At 34.2% G+C, this 26,327-nt stretch overlaps 3 protein-coding genes across 3 annotated transcripts; all 3 read left to right on the top strand.

Annotated features, from left to right (window-relative positions):
- The first annotated feature begins 6,091 nt into the window (after positions 1-6,091).
- Positions 6,092-7,252, top strand: LOC131928630 (venom toxin OcyC11-like). Its single transcript, XM_059284700.1, has 3 exons — positions 6,092-6,235; positions 6,461-6,554; positions 7,054-7,252. Exons 1-3 carry the CDS (start codon positions 6,157-6,159, stop codon positions 7,166-7,168), a joined length of 288 nt encoding a protein of 95 aa, XP_059140683.1. The 5' UTR covers positions 6,092-6,156; the 3' UTR covers positions 7,169-7,252.
- A 6,289-nt stretch (positions 7,253-13,541) lies between these two features.
- On the top strand, positions 13,542-19,014 carry LOC131928626 (uncharacterized). Its single transcript, XM_059284696.1, has 3 exons — positions 13,542-13,689; positions 15,859-15,952; positions 18,811-19,014. The coding sequence occupies exons 1-3, from the start codon at positions 13,545-13,547 to the stop codon at positions 18,911-18,913; spliced, it is 342 nt and encodes a 113-aa protein (XP_059140679.1). The 5' UTR covers positions 13,542-13,544; the 3' UTR covers positions 18,914-19,014.
- Positions 19,015-24,775: 5,761 nt separating this feature from the next.
- On the top strand, positions 24,776-25,980 carry LOC131928629 (venom toxin OcyC11-like). The gene is made up of 3 exons (XM_059284699.1): positions 24,776-24,968; positions 25,194-25,287; positions 25,787-25,980. The coding sequence occupies exons 1-3, from the start codon at positions 24,890-24,892 to the stop codon at positions 25,899-25,901; spliced, it is 288 nt and encodes a 95-aa protein (XP_059140682.1). The 5' UTR covers positions 24,776-24,889; the 3' UTR covers positions 25,902-25,980.
- Positions 25,981-26,327: the final 347 nt, after the last annotated feature.

Genomic DNA, 26,327 nt, shown 5'->3' with positions numbered 1-26,327 from the left:
TAACAATTGAATATTCTATTGTCATCGGAAACAAAGCTTCCCTGAAAATTTCAACGCGCTAGCTAACTGGGAAGTGCTCCAAAATTTCGATCGCAAGATTTGATGGAGAACCAAACAAACAAACAGACGCAAAAGCAAGTTAAATAAAACGTGGGAATAAACTATGTAAAACTATGTTAGATTTAAATATTTTATTTATTTTCAATGAATTTTTCCCTTGATTACGTTTTAAAGTACGTAAACAATTTCATCTTCATTTAAATCCGATGGGCAATCAAGGGTAGGATCACAGCAAGCAGGGTACTTTTTGGTGTAGTCGTAGGTCACCGTACATTCAGAGGGAAAGTTGGCGACTCCGCACCTGAACAGCGGAGAAAAACAACAAGGCGTATAGTCGTACTCAGGTTATTGATGTTGGGCTATGGTAACACTTAGTAATGTCAGTGGCGTCACAAGGGCATGTGTCACCCGGTGTGGTAATTGAGGGTGTTACCCTACCCCGTTTCCAAAAACTTCGCTTGCTTTCAATATTCTACCATAGTAACTGGTTAAAGCATTGTTTAGTAATTACATTCTACTATTTGTTTGTTTATTTGGTTTTACCCTCTAAATGGTGTCACTTGGTTCCGACCTTACAAACAACCTACGACTTGTGAAGCTACTTCTTTAACCCTCCAAAAGCTACATTGTATATTCAATCACAATTCAGCTTTGTGCAAACAATTGCAATTGGGTCGTTACGAAATAATATTGATCATTTTTTTATCAATAAATTTCCTCATGGTTTTTCTAATGAAGTATTATTATTACGTTTACTTATATCAAAGAACTGTCGCAAATCCAAATTTTACAAGTCGAGATGTTTGATTACATAAATTTGAGTAAATGACACATGTCGCGAGTCTTAAAAGTAATGAAAATTGAAACCCAATGTTCGCCTTGTTCAGGACACTTGCCTGGAATTTAAAAAAATAAACCGGGAGTGATCTCCGCTAAGCTTTCTCGAATTTTTTTTTTATATGAAACAACAGGGGATGGCAACTCGGGATATAGACATAATTTTAATCCATTTTAAATACTTAAACTTTTTAAAATAGAATAGAATCTCGTAGAAAGAAGAATTGCGCACCAAGTAAACGCCAAATTAAATGTTCATACTAGTGCAGAATATTATTAGTAGTTTATAAATTCACATGAGTTTTTTGAGAAATCGGAAATAGCCTAAATTACTTCTTTCGGTCAACGAAATTACTCGAAATTTGACAGAAAGCAGACAATTAGATATTTTACTTACATGTGAAATTGCATTTATCTATATACAATAGTACTCAAGTTATAGGCTTTTGAAAAATTGAAAATAGAATAAATTACACTTCCGGAAATCGCTGAAAAGTTGTTTTGGTCCACAAACATTTCTCAAAATTTGACAGAAGGTAGAAAATTTGAGCTTTTACTTTTCATCTTCTTACTTAAGAATTTTTATCACAATTACTGTTATCTAAGAATATTAGAGGAAGTTTAGGGGAGATCACTCCCGCTTTATTTTCTTGAATTAACTTACAACCAAGGTTTCCCCTAAAAACAATCATAAAATTCTTATATTCATGAATGAATTAAAATATAAATTAATTCAAATAAATGTAATCAGAAGACAAGAATGGAAAAACATTATTTTGTTAACTTTATATTACTATCACTATGGAAGTAAAATTTAACACGTTTGATTGGCTTTCCAAATTTTTTTTATAAAACTGCACATATTGTCGACATTGCTAAAGTTCTATTTTCAAGTTCACCTTTAAACAAATAAGAATTTTTAACACCAATTTGCTAGAGGATTGATCGGGAATCAGAGGACACGCGAGAAGTGAACTAACTAAATTATAATGGAAGATTGGTCAGTGCACTACACTTTGCTACGACAGTGGCCATTTGACAGCTTCACATAAGATGTTGCAATATTAGCACGATAAATCTTTTACATTATTTTAAAAAGCTGGGCTTACGGGTAGTTCTGTAAATACATGTAGCAATACACTTCGCAACTCGTCGGAGGTAAGTTTTCAAGATGTGTTGAAAATGTAATCTACTATATACAAATGAAATGGGCTATGTGTCTACATATGTGTGCATGTAAAATGTATGCGTACGGAAGGCATGCATATAATAAAAAACTCAAAAATTAAACTTTCACAGGCAGCGAGAACGACGTCACAAGAAACTAAGAAGAAATCTATATATATAAAGCAAAGTAGTCGGGTACCCGACAGGGCACTTCCCGGCGTCGCAGGTGCGTCAAATTTTGGCAGAATCCTGCCTTGGGTCAATAGAACACGAGGACAGGTGCCGGTTGGCCGAAAACTTCACGAAGAGGGGTCAAAAGTGACCTCGACTGACCTCGACTTTGAATACGATGGTATTTTGTTCAATTTCTGGTTTCTTAAGTACTGAAAACATAAGTACCTTTTCAGGTAATTGGGAAAAATGTCATAAAAGGTTAAAATATTATTCTTTTGAATCCTCTGAATCGTGGGTAATTTCCAGTAACCGAAAGGGGTACTTTACGGGATGTCTGATTTTAAAAGATTTTAGAATATATTTACGATATAAAATCATCAAATTCTGACGGTTTCTGAGAAATTGGAAAAGGAGTAAAGTGTCCCTTTTTGATTACCGGAAATTATTCAAATGTTGATAGAAAAATAGGTAATTTTTATACATACTGTTTAGTCACCCTAAGAGTACTAAAGTTATAAGTTTTTTAGAAAACAAAATTTAGGATATGTCAAGGAAATCAAGAATTTAAACAAATTAATCCAGTTATATAATCGTGGGCTTATGTATGACATTTCATCTACCTGAATAAAGTAGTATTCAAGTTATTTTATTTCCATAACAATAAAGCACTCCTTCCGGTTACCGGAAATCGTTAAATAATTCACACCAAAAAGCGCATGCAATTTAAAACTTACGTGATAGTTTCTTTCGTCTTCCATCATCACAGCTTCAACAGCCTGTAAATCTATAATTATTACAGGAGATAAAAACCATTATTACAGATGCGACATTATTGTATGGTGTCGTAATGTGCTATGAAAGTATTAACAACACGATTTTGCATTCCCAACATCCTAGTTAGGAATGTACAATTATTTTACATAAACAATAAAGTATTAAGTAGATAGATATAAGTAAACCTTATCATACCTGTCGGACTACGTGTCAGACGGTTGTGTCTAAAGGTATGTAAATCAATTTCATTTTGTAACTTTTAGATCCCGAACAACTTGTTTTAAACATTTTAGTTAAGTCGCAGTTGCAGTCAAATAAGGTAATGATTCACTCGGCGACACCTGTTCGATTCAATTAACGTAGAGCAGAACTTCAAACAAAAATGTTTACAAAGGGAAGGTTTGATAATGAGCTAAAGTATTTAGCATATAAAAAGTACACAACATAACTAAAAGTAACACATAACTAACACGTAACGAATTATTACAAAAACGGATTAAGTATATGATATTTATTTCTTACGAACTGACGCGCGTCGTATAATATTCCGCTATTTAGTTGTTTTATTTCCTACTTTTCAATACTTCATAGTTAGTGAATTCGACACTACCCTCTCTTCCATCCCCCCCCCCCAGCGAGGCAGCCTTCCGTGACGACAGTTTACGACGAAAATGAAAAGATCAAGCAGAACTTCTGACATCTCCTTAGTTTCAAATCGTTCAAAAGCTAAATTATCTGCCTCTAATAGCCGTTACTAATTCGACACTGCTCTACGGTCTTAGGTACTTTGACCATAGGTGCTTTGACCATAGGGGGTTTGACCACAATGGGTTTGACCACAGGGGGTTTGACCACAGCGGAGCTTTGACCACAGAGGGTGGTTAACCATAATATATAGATTTTAAAATAGAAATTAGAAACTGTTATTTGATTTAAATTTATGATACATTTCATACGATTTTATACATGTTTCCTGAGAGTCCATTAATTGAAATTAACATGTAGGCCTACTTTAAAAATTCAATAACGATAGTTTAGTCTCCACATAAGGGGTGGTGGTAGATTTATTTTAAATAGAAATCAAATAATGAGACATAAAAAGTTTCACAAATAAATAATGTAGATGAACCTGAAAATGCATAGCATACATTAAGGATAAAAAAGCATGCTAACAGCATAGTCAAAGAAGTAATACTTGTATGGTTAACTAAATGGCAGTTGTGCTATAGCACGCAAATATATCAGTACATCCAGAGGCGTAGCGAGGGGGGGGGGTGCGGACCGCACCGGGTGACATCACTTAGTGGGGGGGGGGGGTGACACCAAGGCAAAAAATAGCAAAATATATAGAGAAAAACTTGAGGGGGGGTGCAAACCGAAAGTTCGAGGGGGGGGGGAGGGGGTGCAAATCGAAAATTTGAGGGGGGGGTGCAAATCGATAATTTGAAAGTTTGTCCCCGGGAAGGGTCGCTACGCCTCTGGGGGTGGGGTGGGGGTGACACCCGACCTCGCTACGCCACTGAGTACATCTGCTTGACCACATGTCCGTACACATTTGACCATATATCAGTACATCTGTTTGACCATTATGTCTGAACAGCACGTTGTAATTTTTTTTGCAGTATTCATTGTAGCTTCTCAGTTGGGTAGCTTGCTTCTGCGACACTTTGCAAGAAAGTTGTCTTTTGTTGTTTGCAGTCCATATATAGACCTTCAAGGAATGCCACATTGTTGGGTGACAACATTGGAGGAGAGACTGAAGACTGTAATGCCATCCCTCTCAAATGTTATTTGTTTATGCTACACCATCGCAAATCGTGTGTATTTGATTCCAATTTTTAAAAATTTAATCCGTACCATATATGGACCAAGAGCTTGTTATCAAACGCCCCCATTTGACAAACCACCTGTGATCAAAGATCCTCTGCTGAGAAAACACCTGTGGTCAAACCCGCTATGGCCAAAGCCCCTAAGGTCAAAACCCCGATATGGTCAAAGCCCCGCAGTGGTCAAAGCCCCTATGGTCAAACCACATTGTGGTCAAAGGTCCGCGCACCGGCTCTACAATTGTAAACATTCGGGGTGAACCTTAGCTCACCAGCATGGTGGGGGTGGGGGTTGTAGCTTTATAGACAATATATAGACAATATGTTTTCTGATAATTTTTCTAATATTGTTTTAATTTTTTTACCTTATTAAATTATCCAGCAATACGAAATTTATCTGATAAAATAATAGTTCATTGACCACTTTTAGTTAAGTTAATTTTTCTCCCCTAGATATAACACCCCCCCCCCCCCTCCCCACATAAACCCCTGGACAAAAACTACCGCGACATGTCCTCACTCTCTTACATAAACCAACTTGACATCAACCAACTGGACATAAACCACACGGACATAAACCACACGGACATAAACCACACGGACATAAACCAACTTGACATCAACCAACTGGACATAAACCACACGGACATAAACCACACGGACATAAACCACACGGACATAAACCACACGGACATAAACCAACTTGACATCAACCAACTGGACATAAACCACACGGACATAAACCACACGGACATAAACCACACGGACATAAACCACACGGACATAAACCAACTGGACATAAACCACACGGACATAAACCACACGGAGATAAACCCCCTAACAAACCTCAATCCCATTGAGACTGAGACCTCTAAACTTAAATTTAACATGAGACGGTTAGCAATTTGTGAGTCAATTAGAGGCGAGCGAGAGGGAGAACTCTGTCATTACTCATCCCACATGATGATCCTGACTAGAAAAGACTTAATGCTTTAATTTGCATGATAATTCTGTGACAAAAAAAACCCACCTCAGCAAATTAAAACGTAATTAGCGTTTTACTTCGTCAACCATGTACCTGAATTGATTACCTTTTCAAATTACAGTCTGAAAATAAACGGGCTGTTTGTTTTCGCCAATTGTCTACTGCTAGTTTTTTTTTCAAGGCAATAGAAAGTGCGTAATTTAAATATTTAAATTAATTTTCAAATTGGACCCAAAATAAAAGTGTATATAACAAGTTGTTTCGACTAGTCAGTTGTTGAGTCTACGCCAGCAAACGTTACCACTTATCATCTGTTATCAGACCAGTCTCAACATGAGCAAGATAGTTTTAACTCTCGTCGTCTGCCTCGGTCTTGTTGGTTACCTGTCGGCTTCTACGTCGTATGGAATGGGTAAGAGAAAAATTTCGTTTTCAGTATCATTTTTTGTTCAAGTTATTTTTGTTTCTGTTTTCATGTGATACGTACCAGAAAGGAAACTGCATTTCTATCAATATACAGAAGTTATTATTTTTTTAAAGTTGTATTAAATCTTTCGCCCGTACATTTATTTTTTTAGTCGCAAAAAAGGTTATACAGCTTTGTTTCCTAAACATTAAAGTTCCTTGCCTTTACCAGGAGCTTGCCCTGATGGAGTAGAGGTTGGCGAATCCTGGTACCCATCGGGATGTCAGCGATGCGACTGTTATGGTGGAAGCTACCAATGCTACTCGTAAGTTTTTATTACATACCAACTAGAACACATTGTTTAACTTCTTCATCTTCTTGTGCGTTCTTAATTGAGTTTATGTTAGAAGGATTCAAACAATATGTCTAACTTCGTCGTTAAACTGGATTGTGGTCACCAGATCCGCGGGTGCCCCCTAAGTTTTTCCTTGAGTAGGGCGTATGGGGCCAATGTTTTGGATCGCGCTTGGTTGTACAAGGGGCAAAATATATTACATACCAACCATAACACATTTTTAAACTAACACTAACACTTTTTTCCGAACCCCACTTTTCATAACTTGAAACATCTGTTGATAGTTCTTTAATATAACACTAGTTCATCCCCGACAAGAATTATTTTTTCAGCGAGATTATTTAGATAAATTCTCCAAATACCTAATTTCTTGTAGTTACATTGTATTTGTAACGTTTGAAAATACGGCACTGTTATCATCATAAACAGAGTACAATTAATCTTTCTGTTGTATTTACCACTGTTTCAGATGCGGTAGTGTCAGCTTCCCACCTGAGTGCACGGCGTTTTACGATACCACCAAAAATTACCCAGATTGCTGTGAACCTAGACTTGTCTGTCCAGACGATTTAAGTGAAGATTAAAATGTTAACAAGTTCCAAAACGTTAAGAACATAACAAAATTAAAATTTAAATCCAATGCAAATAATGAAGTTCAACTTTTTTTTACCAGCAGTTATTGAAACTGATTCCTTGTTCGTGCTTTTTCGTTTTTTCCTTTGCTGCGGCTTAAGTCCAAAATTGAGGACAAAATTCAAAACCAAACTACTATACCAAGTTGTTTTAAATTTCACATGCAGGTCAAGACAATGTGGAAATTCATAATGGCATAAAATTACACTTAATTAGATGCATTAACCCTTACTCTTTGCTCCTTATGTAACATAGGGCCTCCACTATTTCCTTTCATTTCGTTCGATCTCCGGCTATTAATTTTGCAATCTGCCAAGGTATCCCTGTTGGTTTCAGTTCTTCGAGATGACTCCGCCTGCAGGTCTGTCTTGTGCGCCCTCTCTTCTGCTTTCCATTGTGGGTGGTACATTTGATTGAGCCTTTCGCAGTGTGCCCCACCCAGCGCCACTTCCTTCTTCTTATTTGTACTATCATAAACTCCTGCATTCCTTTTGCCATAATTCTATATTCGGCACTTTGTCCTACCACTTTAATTTCAAATTCTGTCCTAGACATTTGTTCACGAAGGTCTGTATCTTCTCTGTGCTTGCCTGAGAGACTCTCGATGTCTCTGCTCATTTATAGTAAAACTCACTTGACATTTGAGTTCGTATCCTAATTTTTGTCGTGCTGTAGATGGCAGAATTTTTAAATATGGGTCGCAGAACTGTGAAATCGCAAATAACTCTACTAATTCTAAAAATTATTTCCTTATCTGTGCCTCCTGACGTGCTGATCTTGCTGCCAAGGTAGACAAACTCTTCCACATCATTTACCTGTCTTCCGTCTATTGTCACTGGGGCCTCCTGGTCATTGTTAATTCTCATCACTTCTGTCTTTTCTTTGTTGATCTTGAGACCTACGCTGAGAGATGGCCCCTATTGCATCAACTTTTTCTTGCATGTCTTGTAGCCTATAGGTAGCACTTTGCAAATACCAAACAACATATAAAAAACGATAATTAAGTAAAACATGTGGAATAAATCGTATTTGATATTTGTGATTTCTTTATTTTTCACCTATGAGATGATTTCCAATATTTTGAGGTAAACATTGATCTATGCCTAACTTCTTATAATTCATAACACTTATTTTATACTTTAAAGTAGAAGGGTTATCGGCGAGTGAAGTACAGTTCGATTTTATTATATGAAGAAAACTTTATACACATTTATTTGAAGCAAAAGAGAAACACGGGAATATAGCAGACATCGGGATAACGCATAATAACACAAACAACAAACAGATACATAATACATTCAGATAAAAAAAAGGTTAAAAACAGGCACATTGATAAAAAGACACCAACACATACACAGTTGACACCTATCACAAGCCTCTGTATAGTTGCTTAGTCCAGTGGAGTAGACAGAAATATATATGAATATGTATATATATATGTATATATATATATATATATATATATATATATATATATATATATATATATATATATATATATAATTATATATATATATATATATACATATATATATTTATTTATTTATATTTGTATCTATCTATCTATCTATTTATATATATGTATATATGTATATATGTATATATGTATACATGTATACATGTATATATATATATATATATATATATATATATATATATATATATATATATATATGTATGTATGTGTGTGTGTATTATAATTAAAATTTGAATAATGTGTAATGTAAAAATAAACTGGCATAATCGTTACGCCGTCAATATTATTATTTGGTTCCTGAGAAGGATATAACACCACATCGAACACAACCATCACTACCTTCACCACTGGCTTACGCTATACTTGTTTTCAGTTTTAAAAGAGAGCAGCACACTAGAAATAACCTTGTCAGCAAATTTACATGTATTTAGTGTCACATCTGATTTAATTACACGATTTAAATTACTATCTGATGAGAAATTAACTGCTTATTTACGTCAAATTTCAACGGATATTTATTCTGAAGCAATCCAATTTGCATAATTTATTGAAATTAACTTTAAAGCACGATTACAAATGAAGGTTTTAGATCTATATAATAAGTGGTTAGGTGTTTAGTCTACTCTAGTAAATATTTCACGTAGTGATCACACAGTACCAGTCCAAAATGAACAAGATAGTTTTAACCCTCGTCGTCTGCCTCGGTCTAGTCAGCTGCGCCTCGGCCTCAGTATCCATGGGATTAGGTAAGAGATTTAAATTAATTTAATTTTTTTTGTACGTGATATTAGTTACTTTTTTTTGTTTTGATCTTGTCCTTAAAGAAGAATAGAAACAACGCAAGCTGTCATAGTGTGGAATTATTTTGTGACTGGTAAGACGATACAGTAATACATAAAGAATGACTAAAGAATCTTTAGGGTTAGTTTGTATTGATCATAGAGAGTATTTGCTGTTGTTTTATCTGTATTAATGTGTACAGTGTGAGTATGGCGAGACGAGTACAGAGTAATTACTAGACATGATTTGGGGATAGTTTATGAATAAGATAGTGACAACATGAGTTGAATTCTGCATAGCAATTACAAGTATTAATCTTTAATGTGTCTAATTAGTATGCACGGAAATGTGTCTTATGCCGTACTTATCAATGAAGATATGGTGTCATCCAGACACTTGGGCAGATGAAGTAGAGCTCATCTGTTTCAAAGACCTCCTCACAAGAATGTATAGTGTGGTTAGGCCTAACGTGAGTTAGGTACCCATTAGAGCTGAGTGGACTCTGGGACATTCTTCAGACTTGAACCTGGATTAGCGGTCTAGCGCTCTACCGCTAGACCACGCCTTCACCTAAGTTATAGTGTAATTTATAGTAGTAATGTCGCAGATAAATATAATCGTAGACCCCATTACACACGCTAGAATTTTTAATTTAAAATTTAAAAGTTGGATTGCATATTTTGCCAATACATTCACCCAACAAACAAAAAACACCGTGATTGCTGTTTTTTTTAAGCGAACATGTTCGTTTTTTCACCAGGGTCTTGTCCTAAAGGAGTGAAACCAAGCAAATCATGGTACCCCGAGGGATGTCAGAAATGTGACTGTTATAAGGGAAGCTACCAATGCTACACGTAAGTCTTTTCATTTTTTTTAGTTTAAAAAGAGTTTTTGATTTACTCTTCATTTACATATGCCTTATTTCCACCACTTGTGAAATATATTAATGATACTAATAATTCATTCCAAATAAAAAATTTCGAGAACTATTACTTTCTCGTTTAAGAAGTATAAAGGAAGTATGTAATCGTGAAAAAATCGACGTTTTATACCTCCATGAGACGGAAAAAATAGTTTTGCAATTGTGTCCGTATGTCTGTGTGTGTGATGTGTGTATGCTTGTCTTTGAAAACGATAAATTAAGTACCTTTACAGATAGGATGATGAAATGTCATATGTATTAATATCGTATCAAATTTGTAGTTCGGTATCAACTTTTCAGCGATTTACGGTAACCGGAAGTGGAACTTAGTCTACTTTCGGTTTTTTAAAAGCATATTACTTAAATACTGTTTCTCTGATTGACAAAATTTCACATATAAGTAAAAGATCTAATTCTCTGTTTTCTGTCAAATGATTTGTAATTTCCAGTGCCCGAAAGTAATACTTTAATCTATTTCCGATTTCTCAGAAACTTATATGAATGAATAAAGTGCTATTGTTCCTTACTATTTTAATTTTACACGTATTGTTTGCTGTTCACTTGGTGCGTAATTCTTTTTTTTCTACGCGATTCAATTCTATTTTTAAAAGCTAAATTTTATAAAATTGATTAAAAAGCATGTCTATATCCCGAGTAGCCATCCCCCGTAGTGTTTTATAAGAATACTCGAGAAAGTTTAGGGGAGATCACTCCCGCTTCATTTTTAGGTAAGCTGTCTTAAAAAATCCTTGTGAACATATTGGTAGTGTTATTAGATTTACATGCCAGCTGCGACATGGTGGAAACATTGTGAACTGACAAAACTATATGGTACGAGCCGGCCCGCGGCATAACATACGCCGCTATTTAGTTGTTGTTTTTTCTACTTTTCAGTAATTCTTAATTTGTGAATTCGACAGTACCAACGCTGCCACTGAAAATATTTCTTTAAAACACTATAAGTTGCACGTTATGGACCCTAACACCCCCTTCCATCCCCACCCCCTCCGTCCCCACCCCCCTACGTTTAAAATCGTTTCAAACTAAATTATCTGCCCCTAATAGTCGTCACTAAACCCGACTCTGCTTGTAAACATTTAGAGTGAACACAGCTCACTAAGACCATGAAAGGGTGGGGATGGTAAGGAGCGCGTTTACAGCTTGTTTTCTAGCGTCTCCCAGAAGAGAATTATATTTATAGATGTTTTCGATCATAATTTGAGATCACTAATTCACGCTGCTATTTTATCATCTTTTTCAGATGCGGTAGCGTGAGCTTCCCACCTGAGTGTAAGGTTACCTACGACACGACCAAAAAGTACCCGGATTGCTGTGTTCCTAAACTTGACTGCCCACAGAATTAAATGATAAATCAAGATGTTTTCAAGATTCTAAACATAATCAACTGAAATTTAATTTTAAAGCTCCACTTCTGTAAACGAAAATGAAATCTAACATCTTTCAGGTTGTTTTTGAGTATATCAATTTATTTTTAGAACGTGCTCACGTGTGATATAATTAAAAAAATGTGGGGTGTGAGCGAGATGGATCTCAAACATACAAGTTAACTTAAGATCTGAAAAATGTAACTTTCATGCAATCTCTTTATTGAGACAAATATTCAAATATCATCACTGCATACTGTATTTTAAACTAGCTTATTTATATACTAGAAAACCATTATTAAACGATAACAATAGGGTATTTAAAACAAAATGTAATTTCTTTATAATAATGATTTATATAATTCTCAAACAATTAGTCCACATAATCAAAACAAGCACCAAATAAAAACCGAAATTAAGAAACAGATTAACAATAATCATAAAAACAATAATCATAATAGTCCATTATGGCTAAAATATAACAAATGAACACCTTTTTCTATAACATTATAACAAATGTTGAAATAGTTCTCTGAAAACATTTCACGGCCATGGCAATGTATATTTATTATGGCAACATATAGACGCTTAAACTTAAACATTATGGCTGTTTACAACATGGCCTGCAGTAGGCCCTACTTAAAACATGGAACATTTTTTTTTAATTTGAATAAGAGAATAACAAAATAACTACAAGTTAAATGTATCGAACCCGGTACATTTGTACATAATGCTGACTTGTAAACTGACAAGCGTAAGCCTGTTCCTAATCACACGTTGATAGATATTCGATGGTTTCGTTTGAAAACTTAAGTTCGATTCCATTGAGTCACAATTGTATAATAGTTAAATGGCAACACATGTTGCATTCAAAATACGAAGAGCGCTATTTCACAATTTCACACCAACATGTTTGTGATTGTAAGATTAACGTGTTCGATGCAGCTTTGATATGCGGGGGCCCAAGTAATTGCTGAGGGAAACCCACGAGTTGTCAAGATTTAATTATTGAACGAAGGTGGTTTGGATAATCAATTACACAAATACTAATTTTTAAAAATAACAAAAACGAAACCACCATTTGTAAAACATGTAGGCTACACCATGTGATTAATGCAACACTGTGTAAAACAATTAACTATACGTAAAATACTTAACCATATGTACAACACTTAACCATATGTAAAGCATTAGCCATATGTAAAGCACTTACCCATATGTAAAACACTTAATCAAATGTAAAACACTTAACCAAATGTAAAACACTTAACCACATGTAAAACACTTAATCAAATGTAAAACACGTAACTATATGTAAAACACTTACCCATATGTAAAACACTTAACAATATGTAAAACACTTAACCAAATGTAAAAACTTAACCATATGTGTGTGTATTTTGTTTACACGAGACGTTGAATCCGATATCAATTAGGTGGAAGAAATTTCAAGTGAAACACCCACGCTCATATACGCACACACAAACACAAACATACCAGATTTTCATAATATGAATCGATGTTTGCTTTTTGAGAAAGCAGCATAAAAATGTCAGCTTTAATAAACTAATACATTATTAATGGTTCATTTCGTTCATACGTTAATCCTTACTTCAATTACACTTTGAAAATAATCCGTCCGTTTTTTATGCCCAATGTCAATATTTAGTTAATTAAAATGTTCGGATTAGCATAATTTATTTAAGTTAATTTTAGAAAGTGATAGCTAACTTAGGCCTATATAATGCGTGGTTGGGGACAATATGATGTACAATCTACACGAGCAAATATTTCATGCACAGGTCATTCATTGTCAGACCAGTCTCAACATGAACAAGATAATTATAACTCTCGCCGTCTGCCTCGGTCTTGTTGGCTGCGTGTTGTCAGCTGTTATGCGGGGAAAGGGTAAGATTAATTAATTATACGAGCCGATCCGCGGCGTATCATACTAGAGAGGAAGAGAGGAGACTGCAAAGCGCGCTTACAGCTTGTTTTCTAACGTCTCCAAGAAGAGAAGTAGGCCTATATATATATATATATATATATATATATATATATATATATATATATATATATATATATATATATATATATATATACATATATATATATATCTAATATATAAAGCTCAGTTCTGTATGTAATGCATATGTTTGTCGTTGGTCTTGCATTAATTTAAGTGTTAGAAAATTATCGTGCGCATTTGTCTAAATTTATGAGCTAAAAAATTACTATTGAAAGTGTTGGGAAATAATTTTCATTTTTTCAAATTAAAGTAATAATTGTCGGCATGTTCATTCAACACAAGTTTTAAAAAAATATCATCTTTTACAAAAATTCTAATTATGTCTTTATTTAGTCCTATAGCACTTACTTCCCTTTGATAAATTAGGAAAACAAAATTACTTCCCTTTATAAAACCATTGCATTTTGTGGAAAATAATTTACTTTTTAATTACTTTGTTTTGGTGTTGGGAAAAAAAAAATAATTACATAATTAGCGGGGATTGATCAAAGCAAATGTTGTAGGTATTTTACGGATAAGCTTGGAGTATTAAAATTGTTCATTAAATTGAAACAGGCGCGTTCGTTTAAGTGAGTGCAAAAGACTATGAATAAGTTGGGGTACTATAGTCGTTCATTAAGCTAAAACAGGTGATTCCGCCCCGGGCGTTTATGTTCGCGTTAGTGTTTTCTTTGTGTTTAGGTGGGTTTGCGTTAGTGGTTGCGTTTTGATTTGGTTCGTTTTTGTTCTTTCTTTTTTCGTTTTTGTTTGTGTTTTTTTTGTTTGGGTTTGTATTTGTGTTTTTGGTTGGTTTTGCGTTTGGATTTGGTTTGTTTTCGTTTGCTTTTTCGTTGTTTTTTTTGTTGGTATTGGTGTTTGTGGTTGGGTTTGTTGTTAGGTTTTAGTTTTCGTTTGCTTTTTTGTTTGTTTTTTCTTTGTGTTTGTATTGGTGTTTGTGGTTGTGGTTGGGTTTGTTGTTAGGTTTTTGTTTTCGTTTGTATTTGTAATTGTAATTGTGTTAGCGTTATGTTTGCGTTTTGTTGTTTTGGTTGGTTGTGGTTTGGGTGGGCAATGCCGGGTTTATGATGATTACTAAAGACAAAGGTAACGGTCTTTAACAGAAAGGTTTTTCACAGAAGCCAGAGCAGGGCCTGGCCGGGACGGCTAGTATATATATATATATATATATATATATATATATATATATATATATATATATATATATATATATATATATATATATATATATACATAATATATATATATATATATATATATATATATATATATATATATATATATATATATATATATATATATATATACATATATATATATATATATATATATATATATATATATATATATATATATATATCTATATATATATATATATATATATATATATATATATATACTTATATATATATTTATAATTATATATATATATATATATATATATATATATATATATATATATATATATATTCTTTAATGTGTCTAACTAGCATGCACGGAAATATTTGTCTGATGCCTTACTCATAGTATAATCCAGATGCTTTGGGCACATGAATTTATGTTTAAAAACTTCGGCTTTAGAAAGGATAGTGTAGTCAGGACTAACATGAGTTAGGTACCCAGATGTGGACTCTTAGTCATTCTTCTGAGTTGAACACAGATTCGAACTCGAGACTTTCAGTTTAGCAGTCTAGCTCTCTCCAACGACTTCACATAAATTATAGAGTAATGTATAGTGGTAATGTCGCGTATATATATATATATATATATATATATATATATATATATATATATATATATATATATATATATATATAGATATATATATAGATATAGATATATATATATATATTTATATATATATATATATATATATATATATATATATATATATATATATATATATATATATATATATATACTCGTAGACACCATCACACTCGCTAGAAGTTAATTTAAAATTTAAAATTTCTCCAATACATTCACCCAACAAACAAAACCACCGTGATTGCTGGGTTTTTTTCAACCGTACATTTTCTTTATTTTACTAGGAGCTTGTCCTAAAGGAGTTAAACCAGGCAAATCGTGGTACCCCGAGGGATGTCAGAAATGTGACTGTTATAAGGGAAGCTACCAATGCTTCACGTAAGTCTATTCATTTTATTCTAATTAAAAAGAATTTAGATTATCTCGTCATTCACACATGCCTTATTTCCACTACTTGTGACATATGATTCTAATATTTTATTCAGGAAGAAAAGTTTTGAGAATTATTACTTTCTCGTATACGAAGTATTAAAGGAAATATTGAAATCGTGCAAAAAATCGAATTCGAGATTTTCAAAAATCTCGACGTTTTATACCTCACTGAGTCGAAAAAACTTAGTTTTGCAATAATGTGACCGTGTGTCTGTGTGTGTATGTGTTGTGTGTGTGATGTGTGTATGCTTACCATTTAACACGAAACATTGAGTGCCGTTACAGCTAGTTTGATGAAATGTCACATATATATATATATATATATATATATATATATATATATATATATATATATATATATATATATATGTATATATATTATATATATATTAGTATTATATCACATTTTTAGTACGGTATCAACTTTTCAACGATTTCCGGTAAACGGAAGTGGAACTTAGTCTACTTTCGGTTTTTCAAAATCATATTACTTGAGCACTGATAGACAAAATAATTTCACATATAAGTAAACGATCTAATTCTCTGTTTTCTGTCAAATGTGTTGTAATTTCCGGAAGTAGTACTTTAAGCTATTTTCGATTTCTCAAAAAGCTATTTGAATATATAACATACTAATGTCCCGCACTGTTTTACTCGTATTGTTTCCTGTTAAGTTGGTTCGTAATTCATTTTCCTTAGAGATTCAATTCTATTTTAAATATTTAAACATTGATTAAAAAGCATGTCTATATCCCAAGTTGCCATCCCCTGTAGTGTTTTATAAGAATACTAGCGTACCCGACCCCCGCGCGTTGCCGCGGATATAGAAGAAAGTCTGACGAAATATATTAGAAGGATATCACCAATGCATTACCAATCATATGTTGTTAAACGCGTGTCCTTCTTTTCTAAAACTGTGTTATTTAAATGTAAACAATGCTTGCGCTTGGATAATAATGATCGGGACACGGGTTTTCCTTGAGTTCACATTAATCACTCATCGAAATAATGAGGTAGAACACACTTCGGTGACCACCCATGTGTCAGGGACGTAGAGGGGCGCTCTCAGGAGCCCCCCAACCCCCGATTACACTATCGCATAGGCGTAGCGTACGGCCCCTGTCTCCTTAAAACTAACAGGCGCCATCGTGCCAAATAGCATCCTGTTAATAATGATGCAGATTTCGTCATTCGCTAAAGTGACACAAATAAACAGAAATTTTTGTTTAACACGTAAATAAATTATTTGACGTGTTTTAAACATCAGTGTGACTGATGCAATATGCTAGTGTTACTAATGTTCTATTATTAGATGCTCGATCTCAATTTTTGACTGAGTCGTCTAATAAGAGATGCTTATTGCAGCATTCGCAAGGTGACGAAACTCTACAGTAGGCTGATAATATTTAAAAAGTTATTTTTTCATCTTTCGCAAGGTGACGAAACTGTACAGGATTTCCTCGCGTTACAAAGTTATTTTTAAGAAGCCTGTTGTTGTTTTACCGCTGAATATAGTAGTACCACTTACTCGCTATGCAGGACGCTCGATTAACGGATGCCAAGTGCCAACATAGTCGCTCTAATACTCTGGGCGCCAAACCGTGTATTGACGAAAGTTGTACCCTATATGGCGCCGCCCATAAGAAACTTTAGTTTTCTTTTTCGCAGAAATATTCTCGGGAGTATTCTCATCTACTCCCTAAAGTTTCATGGTACTCGGATGAACCGCATCCGAGTTTTATTTTTTATAAACCGTGTATAGAGAAAAAAAAAATCGTCCCCCCCCGGGGTGGCCGCCCTTGCAATATTAAACAATATTTTTTGCAGAACCCTACTATTGAGTGATCTAATCATCTCCCCCAAAGTTTCATGGTACACGGATGAACGGTGTGAAACCGAAATTTTATAAACCGCATATAGAGAAAAATCGCACCCTCCCGTGGCGCCGCCCTTGCCAAATTACTTTTTTTTTTTGCAGAACCCTTCCTTAGAGTGTTCTTATGAACTCACCAAAGTTTCATGCTTATTGGATTAACGGTGTCAGACCAAAATCGAGTTTTATTTTTATATAGCTTACATTGAGAAAAATCGCACCCTCCCGTGGCGCCGCCATTGCGAAATTAAAAATTATTTTTTACAGAACCATTTTCTAGAGTGTTATAATGAACTCCCAAAAGTTTCATGCCTATCGGATGAACGGTGTCACTGCAATTACTTTTATTATTTTTATATACCGTATATAGAGAAAAATCGGACCCTCCCGTGGCGCCGCCCTTGCGAAATTAAAAATTATTTTTTTATACAGAACCCTTCCCTAGAGTGGTATAATGAACTCCCCAAAGTCTCATGGCTATCGGATGAACGATGCCAAACCAAAATCGACTTTTATTTTTATATACCGTATATAGAAAAAAACAAATCGCGCCCTGTCGGGGCGCCACCCCTGCGAATTTGAAATATTTTTTTCCGCAGAAACCTCCCCTGGAATATTCTCAACAACTTCCCAAAGTTTCACGGCGATGTCATGAGAGGTGTAGTAATGCATAAAGGACAGACACACAGACACACAGACACACAGACATACATTGCTTTTTATATATATAGATTCGAGAAAGTTTAGGGGAGATCACTCCCCCTTTTTTTTAGATACGTTGTCTTAAAAATTCCCCATGAACGTATCGTTAGTGTGCTCCTATGTGAATTGTTATTAGATTTACATGCCAGCTGCGACATGGTGAAAACATTGTGAACTGACAGACAACTTGAGATCACTGATTCACCCTGCTATTTTTACATCTTTTCAGATGCGGTAGTGTCAGCTTCCCGACTGAGTGCAAGGCTACCTATGACACGACCAAAAAGTACCCAGATTGTTGTGTTCCTAAACTTGACTGCCCACAGAATTAAATGAAAAATCAAGGTGTTTTGAAGATTCTAAACACAATCAACTGAAATTTAATTTTAAAACTCTGCTGTAAACGAAAATTAAATCTAACATCTTTCTGATTTTTTTTTGAGTTTATCAATTTATTTTTAGTACGTGCGCACGTGTGATACAATAACAACGTGGGGGTCAGATGAATCTGAAACATAAAAGTTAACATATAATCTGCAAAAGTAAGGCAAACATTTAAATAGCGTCAATCTAGACTGCATTTTAATCTTTCTTTTTTTTCCCTAGAAACCCCTTATTAATCGATAGTAAATGAAAATGTAATTTCTTTATAATAATGTAAATGTTTTAAATAATTAGTTAACTTAATCAAAACAAAACCAAATAAAAAGCCGAAATTAAAAAAAAAAAGAAAACAATAATCATAAAAGTCATTTATGGTTAAAATATAAAAAAAGAACTTTTTTCTTAACATTTTCACAAATGTTGATATAGTTCTCTGAAAACATTTCACTGACATGACAATGGATAATAATTATTGCAACATAATTATGGTGCATAAACACTACAGCTCTTTACAGTTAGGCCGGATGTAGGCCCTACTTAAACCATGGAACATTTTTTTAAAAAGTATTTTAACATTCACATTAAAAGAATAAGAAAATAACTACACGTAAACTGCATCGAACCCGGAACATTTGTACATAATGCTGACTTGTAAACTGATAAGCGTAAGCCTGATCCTAATCACACGCTGATACATATTCGATGGCTTTGTTTGATTTCTATGAGTCACAGTTAAATAATAGATAAATGGCAACACATGTTGTCGGAAAAACATAGTTTTGCAATCTTGTCCGTGTGTCCATAATTTTCACATTTTTCCATAATTCTCTTCTCTCTCTCTCTCTTTCTCTCTCTCTCTCTCTCTCTCTTCGAATTTTATCCATGTGAGGCACGAACCCTTTACGTTTCTTTGTTAAACTTACATAAATGATTTTAATTAAAAAAATAATTATCATTAAAAAAGTTTTAAAAAAAACCACGTTTTCTGATTGAACTAAAAAGTATAAAATAAATGCTAAACATCACAATAATGCAAGCGATCACTCTACTATAAGCGATGAAAAACGTGGGGCGCCGAAGTAAAAGTTATATTACTATTGATTAGATAATACTATTGACTTTTATTAGGGAGCTTGTAGAGAGTCAACTGTATTAGAAACTGTAAGAAAATCACGGCGCCCAACGTTTTTCATCGCTTATAGTAGAGTGATCGCTTGCATTATTGTGATTTATAGCATTTATTTTCTACTTTTTAGTTCAATCAGAAAACGTGGGTTTTTTAAAACTTTTTTTAATGATAATTATTTTCTACTTTTTAGTCTTTGTCTGTTTGTTCGCATTAAAATCTTGCTATCGATTTTATCTTTTCGCATTCACTTTTTTTTTGGGTAAACGAAGACAACTCGTAAAAAACACGTGCCTTGAACCCGTGTCGAGTGGGTTAGCAATCGTGTGCCCAACCACTCGACCATATCGTCTCCCCCATACTGTTCACCAGTTGTTCCGGTTGTTTGTACACAAACACCGCGTGACCAAAAACTCCGTAAGCCAAAAGAGGGAGAGTACCGAACCTTGTTTTCATCAAATTACAATGACTGGGTTATGTCCCCTTTTCCCACGTTTTTTTGTACAAATATATAGTGGTCTAAAATGATCAATAAAATGTTTCCATGGATCAATTTAGTAATAATAACAATTGAATATTCTATTGTCATCGGAAACAAAGCTTCCCTGAAAATTTCAACGCGCTAGCTAACTGGGAAGTGCTCCAAAATTTCGATCGCAAGATTTGATGGAGAACCAAACAAACAAACAGACGCAAAAGCAAGTTAAATAAAACGTGGGAATAAACTATGTAAAACTATGTTAGATTTAAATATTTTATTTATTTTCAATGAATTTTTCCCTTGATTACGTTTTAAAGTACGTAAACAATTTCATCTTCATTTAAATCCGATGGGCAATCAAGGGTAGGATCACAGCAAGCAGGGTACTTTTTGGTGTAGTCGTAGGTCACCGTACATTCAGAGGGAAAGTTGGCGACTCCGCACCTGAACAGCGGAGAAAAACAACAAGGCGTATAGTCGTACTCAGGTTATTGATGTTGGGCTATGGTAACACTTAGTAATGTCAGTGGCGTCACAAGGGCATGTGTCACCCGGTGTGGTAATTGAGGGTGTTACCCTACCCCGTTTCCAAAAACTTCGCTTGCTTTCAATATTCTACCATAGTAACTGGTTAAAGCATTGTTTAGTAATTACATTCTACTATTTTTTTGTTTATTTGGTTTTACCCTCTAAATGGTGTCACTTGGTTCCGACCTTACAAACAACCTACGACTTGTGAAGCTACTTCTTTAACCCTCCAAAAGCTACATTGTATATTCAATCACAATTCAGCTTTGTGCAAACAATTGCAATTGGGTCGTTATGAAATAATATTGATCATTTTTTTATCAATAAATTTCCTCATGGTTTTTCTAATGAAGTATTATTATTACGTTTACTTATATCAAAGAACTGTCGCAAATCCAAATTTTGCAAGTCGAGATGTTTGATTACATAAATTTGAGTAAATGACACATGTCGCGAGTCTTAAAAGTAATGAAAATTGAAACCCAATGTTCGCCTTGTTCAGGACACTTGCCTGGAATTTAAAAAAATAAACCGGGAGTGATCTCCGCTAAGCTTTCTCGAATTTTTTTTATATGAAACAACAGGGGATGGCAACTCGGGATATAGACATAATTTTAATCCATTTTAAATACTTAAACTTTTTAAAATAGAATAGAATCTCGTAGAAAGAAGAATTGCGCACCAAGTAAACGCCAAATTAAATGTTCATACTAGTGTAGAATATTATTAGTAGTTTATAAATTCACATGAGATTTTTGAGAAATCGGAAATAGCCTAAATTACTTCTTTCGGTCAACGAAATTACTCGAAATTTGACAGAAAGCAGACAATTAGATATTTTACTTACATGTGAAATTGCATTTATCTATATACAATAGTACTCAAGTTATAGGCTTTTGAAAAATTGAAAATAGAATAAATTACACTTCCGGAAATCGCTGAAAAGTTGTTTTGGTCCACAAACATTTCTCAAAATTTGACAGAAGGTAGAAAATTTGAGCTTTTACTTTTCATCTTCTTACTTAAGAATTTTTATCACAATTACTGTTATCTAAGAATATTAGAGGAAGTTTAGGGGAGATCACTCCCGCTTTATTTTCTTGAATAAACTTACAACCAAGGTTTCCCCTAAAAACAATCATAAAATTCTTATATTCATGAATGAATTAAAATATAAATTAATTCAAATAAATGTAATCAGAAGACAAGAATGGAAAAACATTATTTTGTTAACTTTATATTACTATCACTATGGAAGTAAAATTTAACACGTTTGATTGGCTTTCCAATTTTTTTTTATAAAACTGCACATATTGTCGACATTGCTAAAGTTCTATTTTCAAGTTCACCTTTAAACAAATAAGAATTTTTAACACCAATTTGCTAGAGGATTGATCGGGAATCAGAGGACACGCGAGAAGTGAACTAACTAAATTATAATGGAAGATTGGTCAGTGCACTACACTTTGCTACGACAGTGGCCATTTGACAGCTTCACATAAGATGTTGCAATATTAGCACGATAAATCTTTTACATTATTTTAAAAAGCTGGGCTTACGGGTAATTCTGTAAATACATGTAGCAATACACTTCGCAACTCGTCGGAGGTAAGTTTTCAAGATGTGTTGAAAATGTAATCTACTATATACAAATGAAATGGGCTATGTGTCTACGTATGTGTGCATGTAAAATGTATGCGTACGGAAGGCATGCATATAATAAAAAACTCAAAAATTAAACTTTCACAGGCAGCGAGAACGACGTCACAAGAAACTAAGAAGAAATCTATATATATAAAGCAAAGTAGTCGGGTACCCGACAGGGCACTTCCCGGCGTCGCAGGTGCGTCAAATTTTGGCAGAATCCTGCCTTGGGTCAATAGAACACGAGGACAGGTGCCGGTTGGCCGAAAAATTCACGAAGAGGGGTCAATAGGTGACCTCGACTGACCTCGACTTTGAATACGATGGTATTTTGTTCAATTTCTGGTTTCTTAAGTACTGAAAACATAAGTACCTTTTCAGGTAATTGGGAAAAATGTCATAAAAGGTTAAAATATTATTCTTTTGAATCCTCTGAATCGTGGGTAATTTCCAGTAACCGAAAGGGGTACTTTACGGGATGTCTGATTTTAAAAGATTTTAGAATGTATTTACGATATAAAATCATCAAATTCTGACGGTTTCTGAGAAACTGGAAAAGGAGTAAAGTGTCCCTTTTTGATTACCGGAAATTATTCAAATGTTGATAGAAAAATAGGTAATTTTTATACATACTGTTTAGTCACCCTAAGAGTACTAAAGTTATAAGTTTTTTAGAAAACAAAATTTAGGATATGTCAAGGAAATCAAGAATTTAAACAAATTAATCCAGTTATATAATCGTGGGCTTATGTATGACATTTCATCTACCTGAATAAAGTAGTATTCAAGTTATTTTATTTCCATAACAATAAAGCACTCCTTCCGGTTACCGGAAATCGTTAAATAATTCACACCAAAAAGCGCATGCATTTTAAAACTTACGTGATAGTTTCTTTCGTCTTCCATCATCACAGCTTCAACAGCCTGTAAATCTATAATTATTACAGGAGATAAAAACCATTATTACAGATGCGACATTATTGTATGGTGTCGTAATGTGCTATGAAAGTATTAACAACACGATTTTGCATTCCCAACATCCTAGTTAGGAATGTACAATTATTTTACATAAACAATAAAGTATTAAGTAGATAGATATAAGTAAACCTTATCATACCTGTCGGACTACGTGTCAGACGGTTGTGTCAAAAGGTATGTAAATTAATTTCATTTCTAGCTTTTAGATCACGAACAACTTGTTCTAAACATTTTAGTTAAGTCGCAGTTGAATAAGGTAATGATTCACTCGGCGACACCTGTTCGATTGAATTAACGTAGCGCAGAACTTCAAACAAACATTTTTACAAAAAGAAGGTTTGATAATGAGCGAAAGTATTTAGCATATACAAACTACACAACGTAACAAAAAGTAACACGTAACTAACAAACACGTAACGAATTATTACATAAACTGTTTAATAAACTTATGATATTTATTTCTTATGAGCTGAACCGCGTCGTATAATACGCCGCTATTTAGTTGTTTGATTTTCTATTTTTTAATATTTCATAGTTAGTGAATTCGACACTACCCTCCCTTCCATCCCCCCTAGACATAACAGCCCCCCCCCCTCACATAAACCCCTGGCCAAATCGTCCGCGACATGTCCTCACTCTTACATAAACCAACTGGACATAAACCACACGGTCATAAACCCCCTAACAAACAACACTTCCATTGAGACTGAAACCCCCAAACTTAAACTTAACATGAGACGGTTAGCAATTTGTGAGTCAATTAGAGGGAAGCGAGGGAGAGAACTCTGTTATTACTCATCCCACATGATGATCCTGACTAGAAAAGGCTGTAAATGTTTTTATTTGCATGATAACGATGTGACAAAAAAAAAACCCACCTCAGCAAATTAAAACGTAGTTAACGTTTTACTTCGTCAACCATGTACCTGAATTGATTACCTTTTCAAATTACAGTCTGAAAATAAACGGGCTGTTTGTTTTCGCCAATTGTCTACTTCTAGTTTTTTTTTTCAAGGCAATAGAAAGTGCGTAATTTAAATATTTAAATTAATTTTCAAATTGGACCCAAAATAAAAGTGTATATAACAAGTTGTTTCGACTAGTCAGTTGTTGAGTCTACGCCAGCAAACGTTACCACTTATCATCTGTTATCAGACCAGTCTCAACATGAACAAGATAGTTTTAACTCTCGTCGTCTGCCTCGGTCTTGTTGGTTACGTGTCGGCTTCTACGTCGTATGGAATGGGTAAGAGAAAAATTTCGTTTTCAGTATCATTTTTTGTTCAAGTTATTTTTGTTTCTGTTTTCATGTGATACGTACCAGAAAGGAAACTGCATTTCTATCAATATACAGAAGTTATTATTTTTTTAAAGTTGTATTAAATCTTTCGCCCGTACATTTATTTTTTTAGTCGCAAAAAAGGTTATACAGCTTTGTTTCCTAAACATTAAAGTTCCTTGCCTTTACCAGGAGCTTGCCCTGATGGAGTAGAGGTTGGCAAATCATGGTACCCATCGGGATGTCAGCGATGCGACTGTTATGGTGGAAGCTACCAATGCTACTCGTAAGTTTTTATTACATACCAACTAGAACACATTGTTTAACTTCTTCATCTTCTTGTGCGTTCTTAATTGAGTTTATGTTAGAAGGATTCAAACAATATGTCTAACTTCGTCGTTAAACTGGATTGTGGTCACCAGATCCGCGGGTGCCCCCTAAGTTTTTCCTTGAGTAGGGCGTATGGGGCCAATGTTTTGGATCGCGCTTGGTTGTACAAGGGGCAAAATATATTACATACCAACCATAACACATTTTTAAACTAACACTAACACTTTTTTCCGAACCCCACTTTTCATAACTTGAAACATCTGTTGATAGTTCTTTAATATAACACTAGTTCATCCCCGACAAGAATTATTTTTTCAGCGAGATTATTTAGATAAATTCTCCAAATACCTAATTTCTTGTAGTTACATTGTATTTGTAACGTTTGAAAATACGGCACTGTTATCATCATAAACAGAGTACAATTAATCTTTCTGTTGTATTTACCACTGTTTCAGATGCGGTAGTGTCAGCTTCCCACCTGAGTGCACGGCGTTTTACGATACCACCAAAAATTACCCAGATTGCTGTGAACCTAGACTTGTCTGTCCAGACGATTTAAGTGAAGATTAAAATGTTAACAAGTTCCAAAACGTTAAGAACATAACAAAATTAAAATTTAAATCCAATGCAAATAATGAAGTTCAACTTTTTTTTTACCAGCAGTTATTGAAACTGATTCCTTGTTCGTGCTTTTGCGTTTTTTCCTTTGCTGCGGCTTAAGTCCAAAATTGAGGACAAAATTCAAAACCAAACTACTATACCAAGTTGTTTTAAATTTCACATGCAGGTCAAGACAATGAGGAAATTCATAATGGCATAAAATTACACTTAATTAGATGCATTAACCCTTACTCTTTGCTCCTTATGTAACATAGGGCCTCCACTATTTCCTTTCATTTCGTTCGATCTCCGGCTATTAATTTTGCAATCTGCCAAGGTATCCCTGTTGGTTTCAGTTCTTCGAGATGACTCCGCCTGCAGGTCTGTCTTGTGCGC

Source organism: Physella acuta, unplaced genomic scaffold (genome assembly GCF_028476545.2).
Source record: "Physella acuta isolate Inbredline_101_S28 unplaced genomic scaffold, ASM2847654v3 ptg001528l, whole genome shotgun sequence".
Lineage (NCBI taxonomy): Eukaryota > Metazoa > Mollusca > Gastropoda > Physidae > Physella > Physella acuta.
The sequence above is the reverse complement of the archived record's forward strand: the minus strand, read 5'-3'. Positions and strand labels throughout refer to the sequence as shown.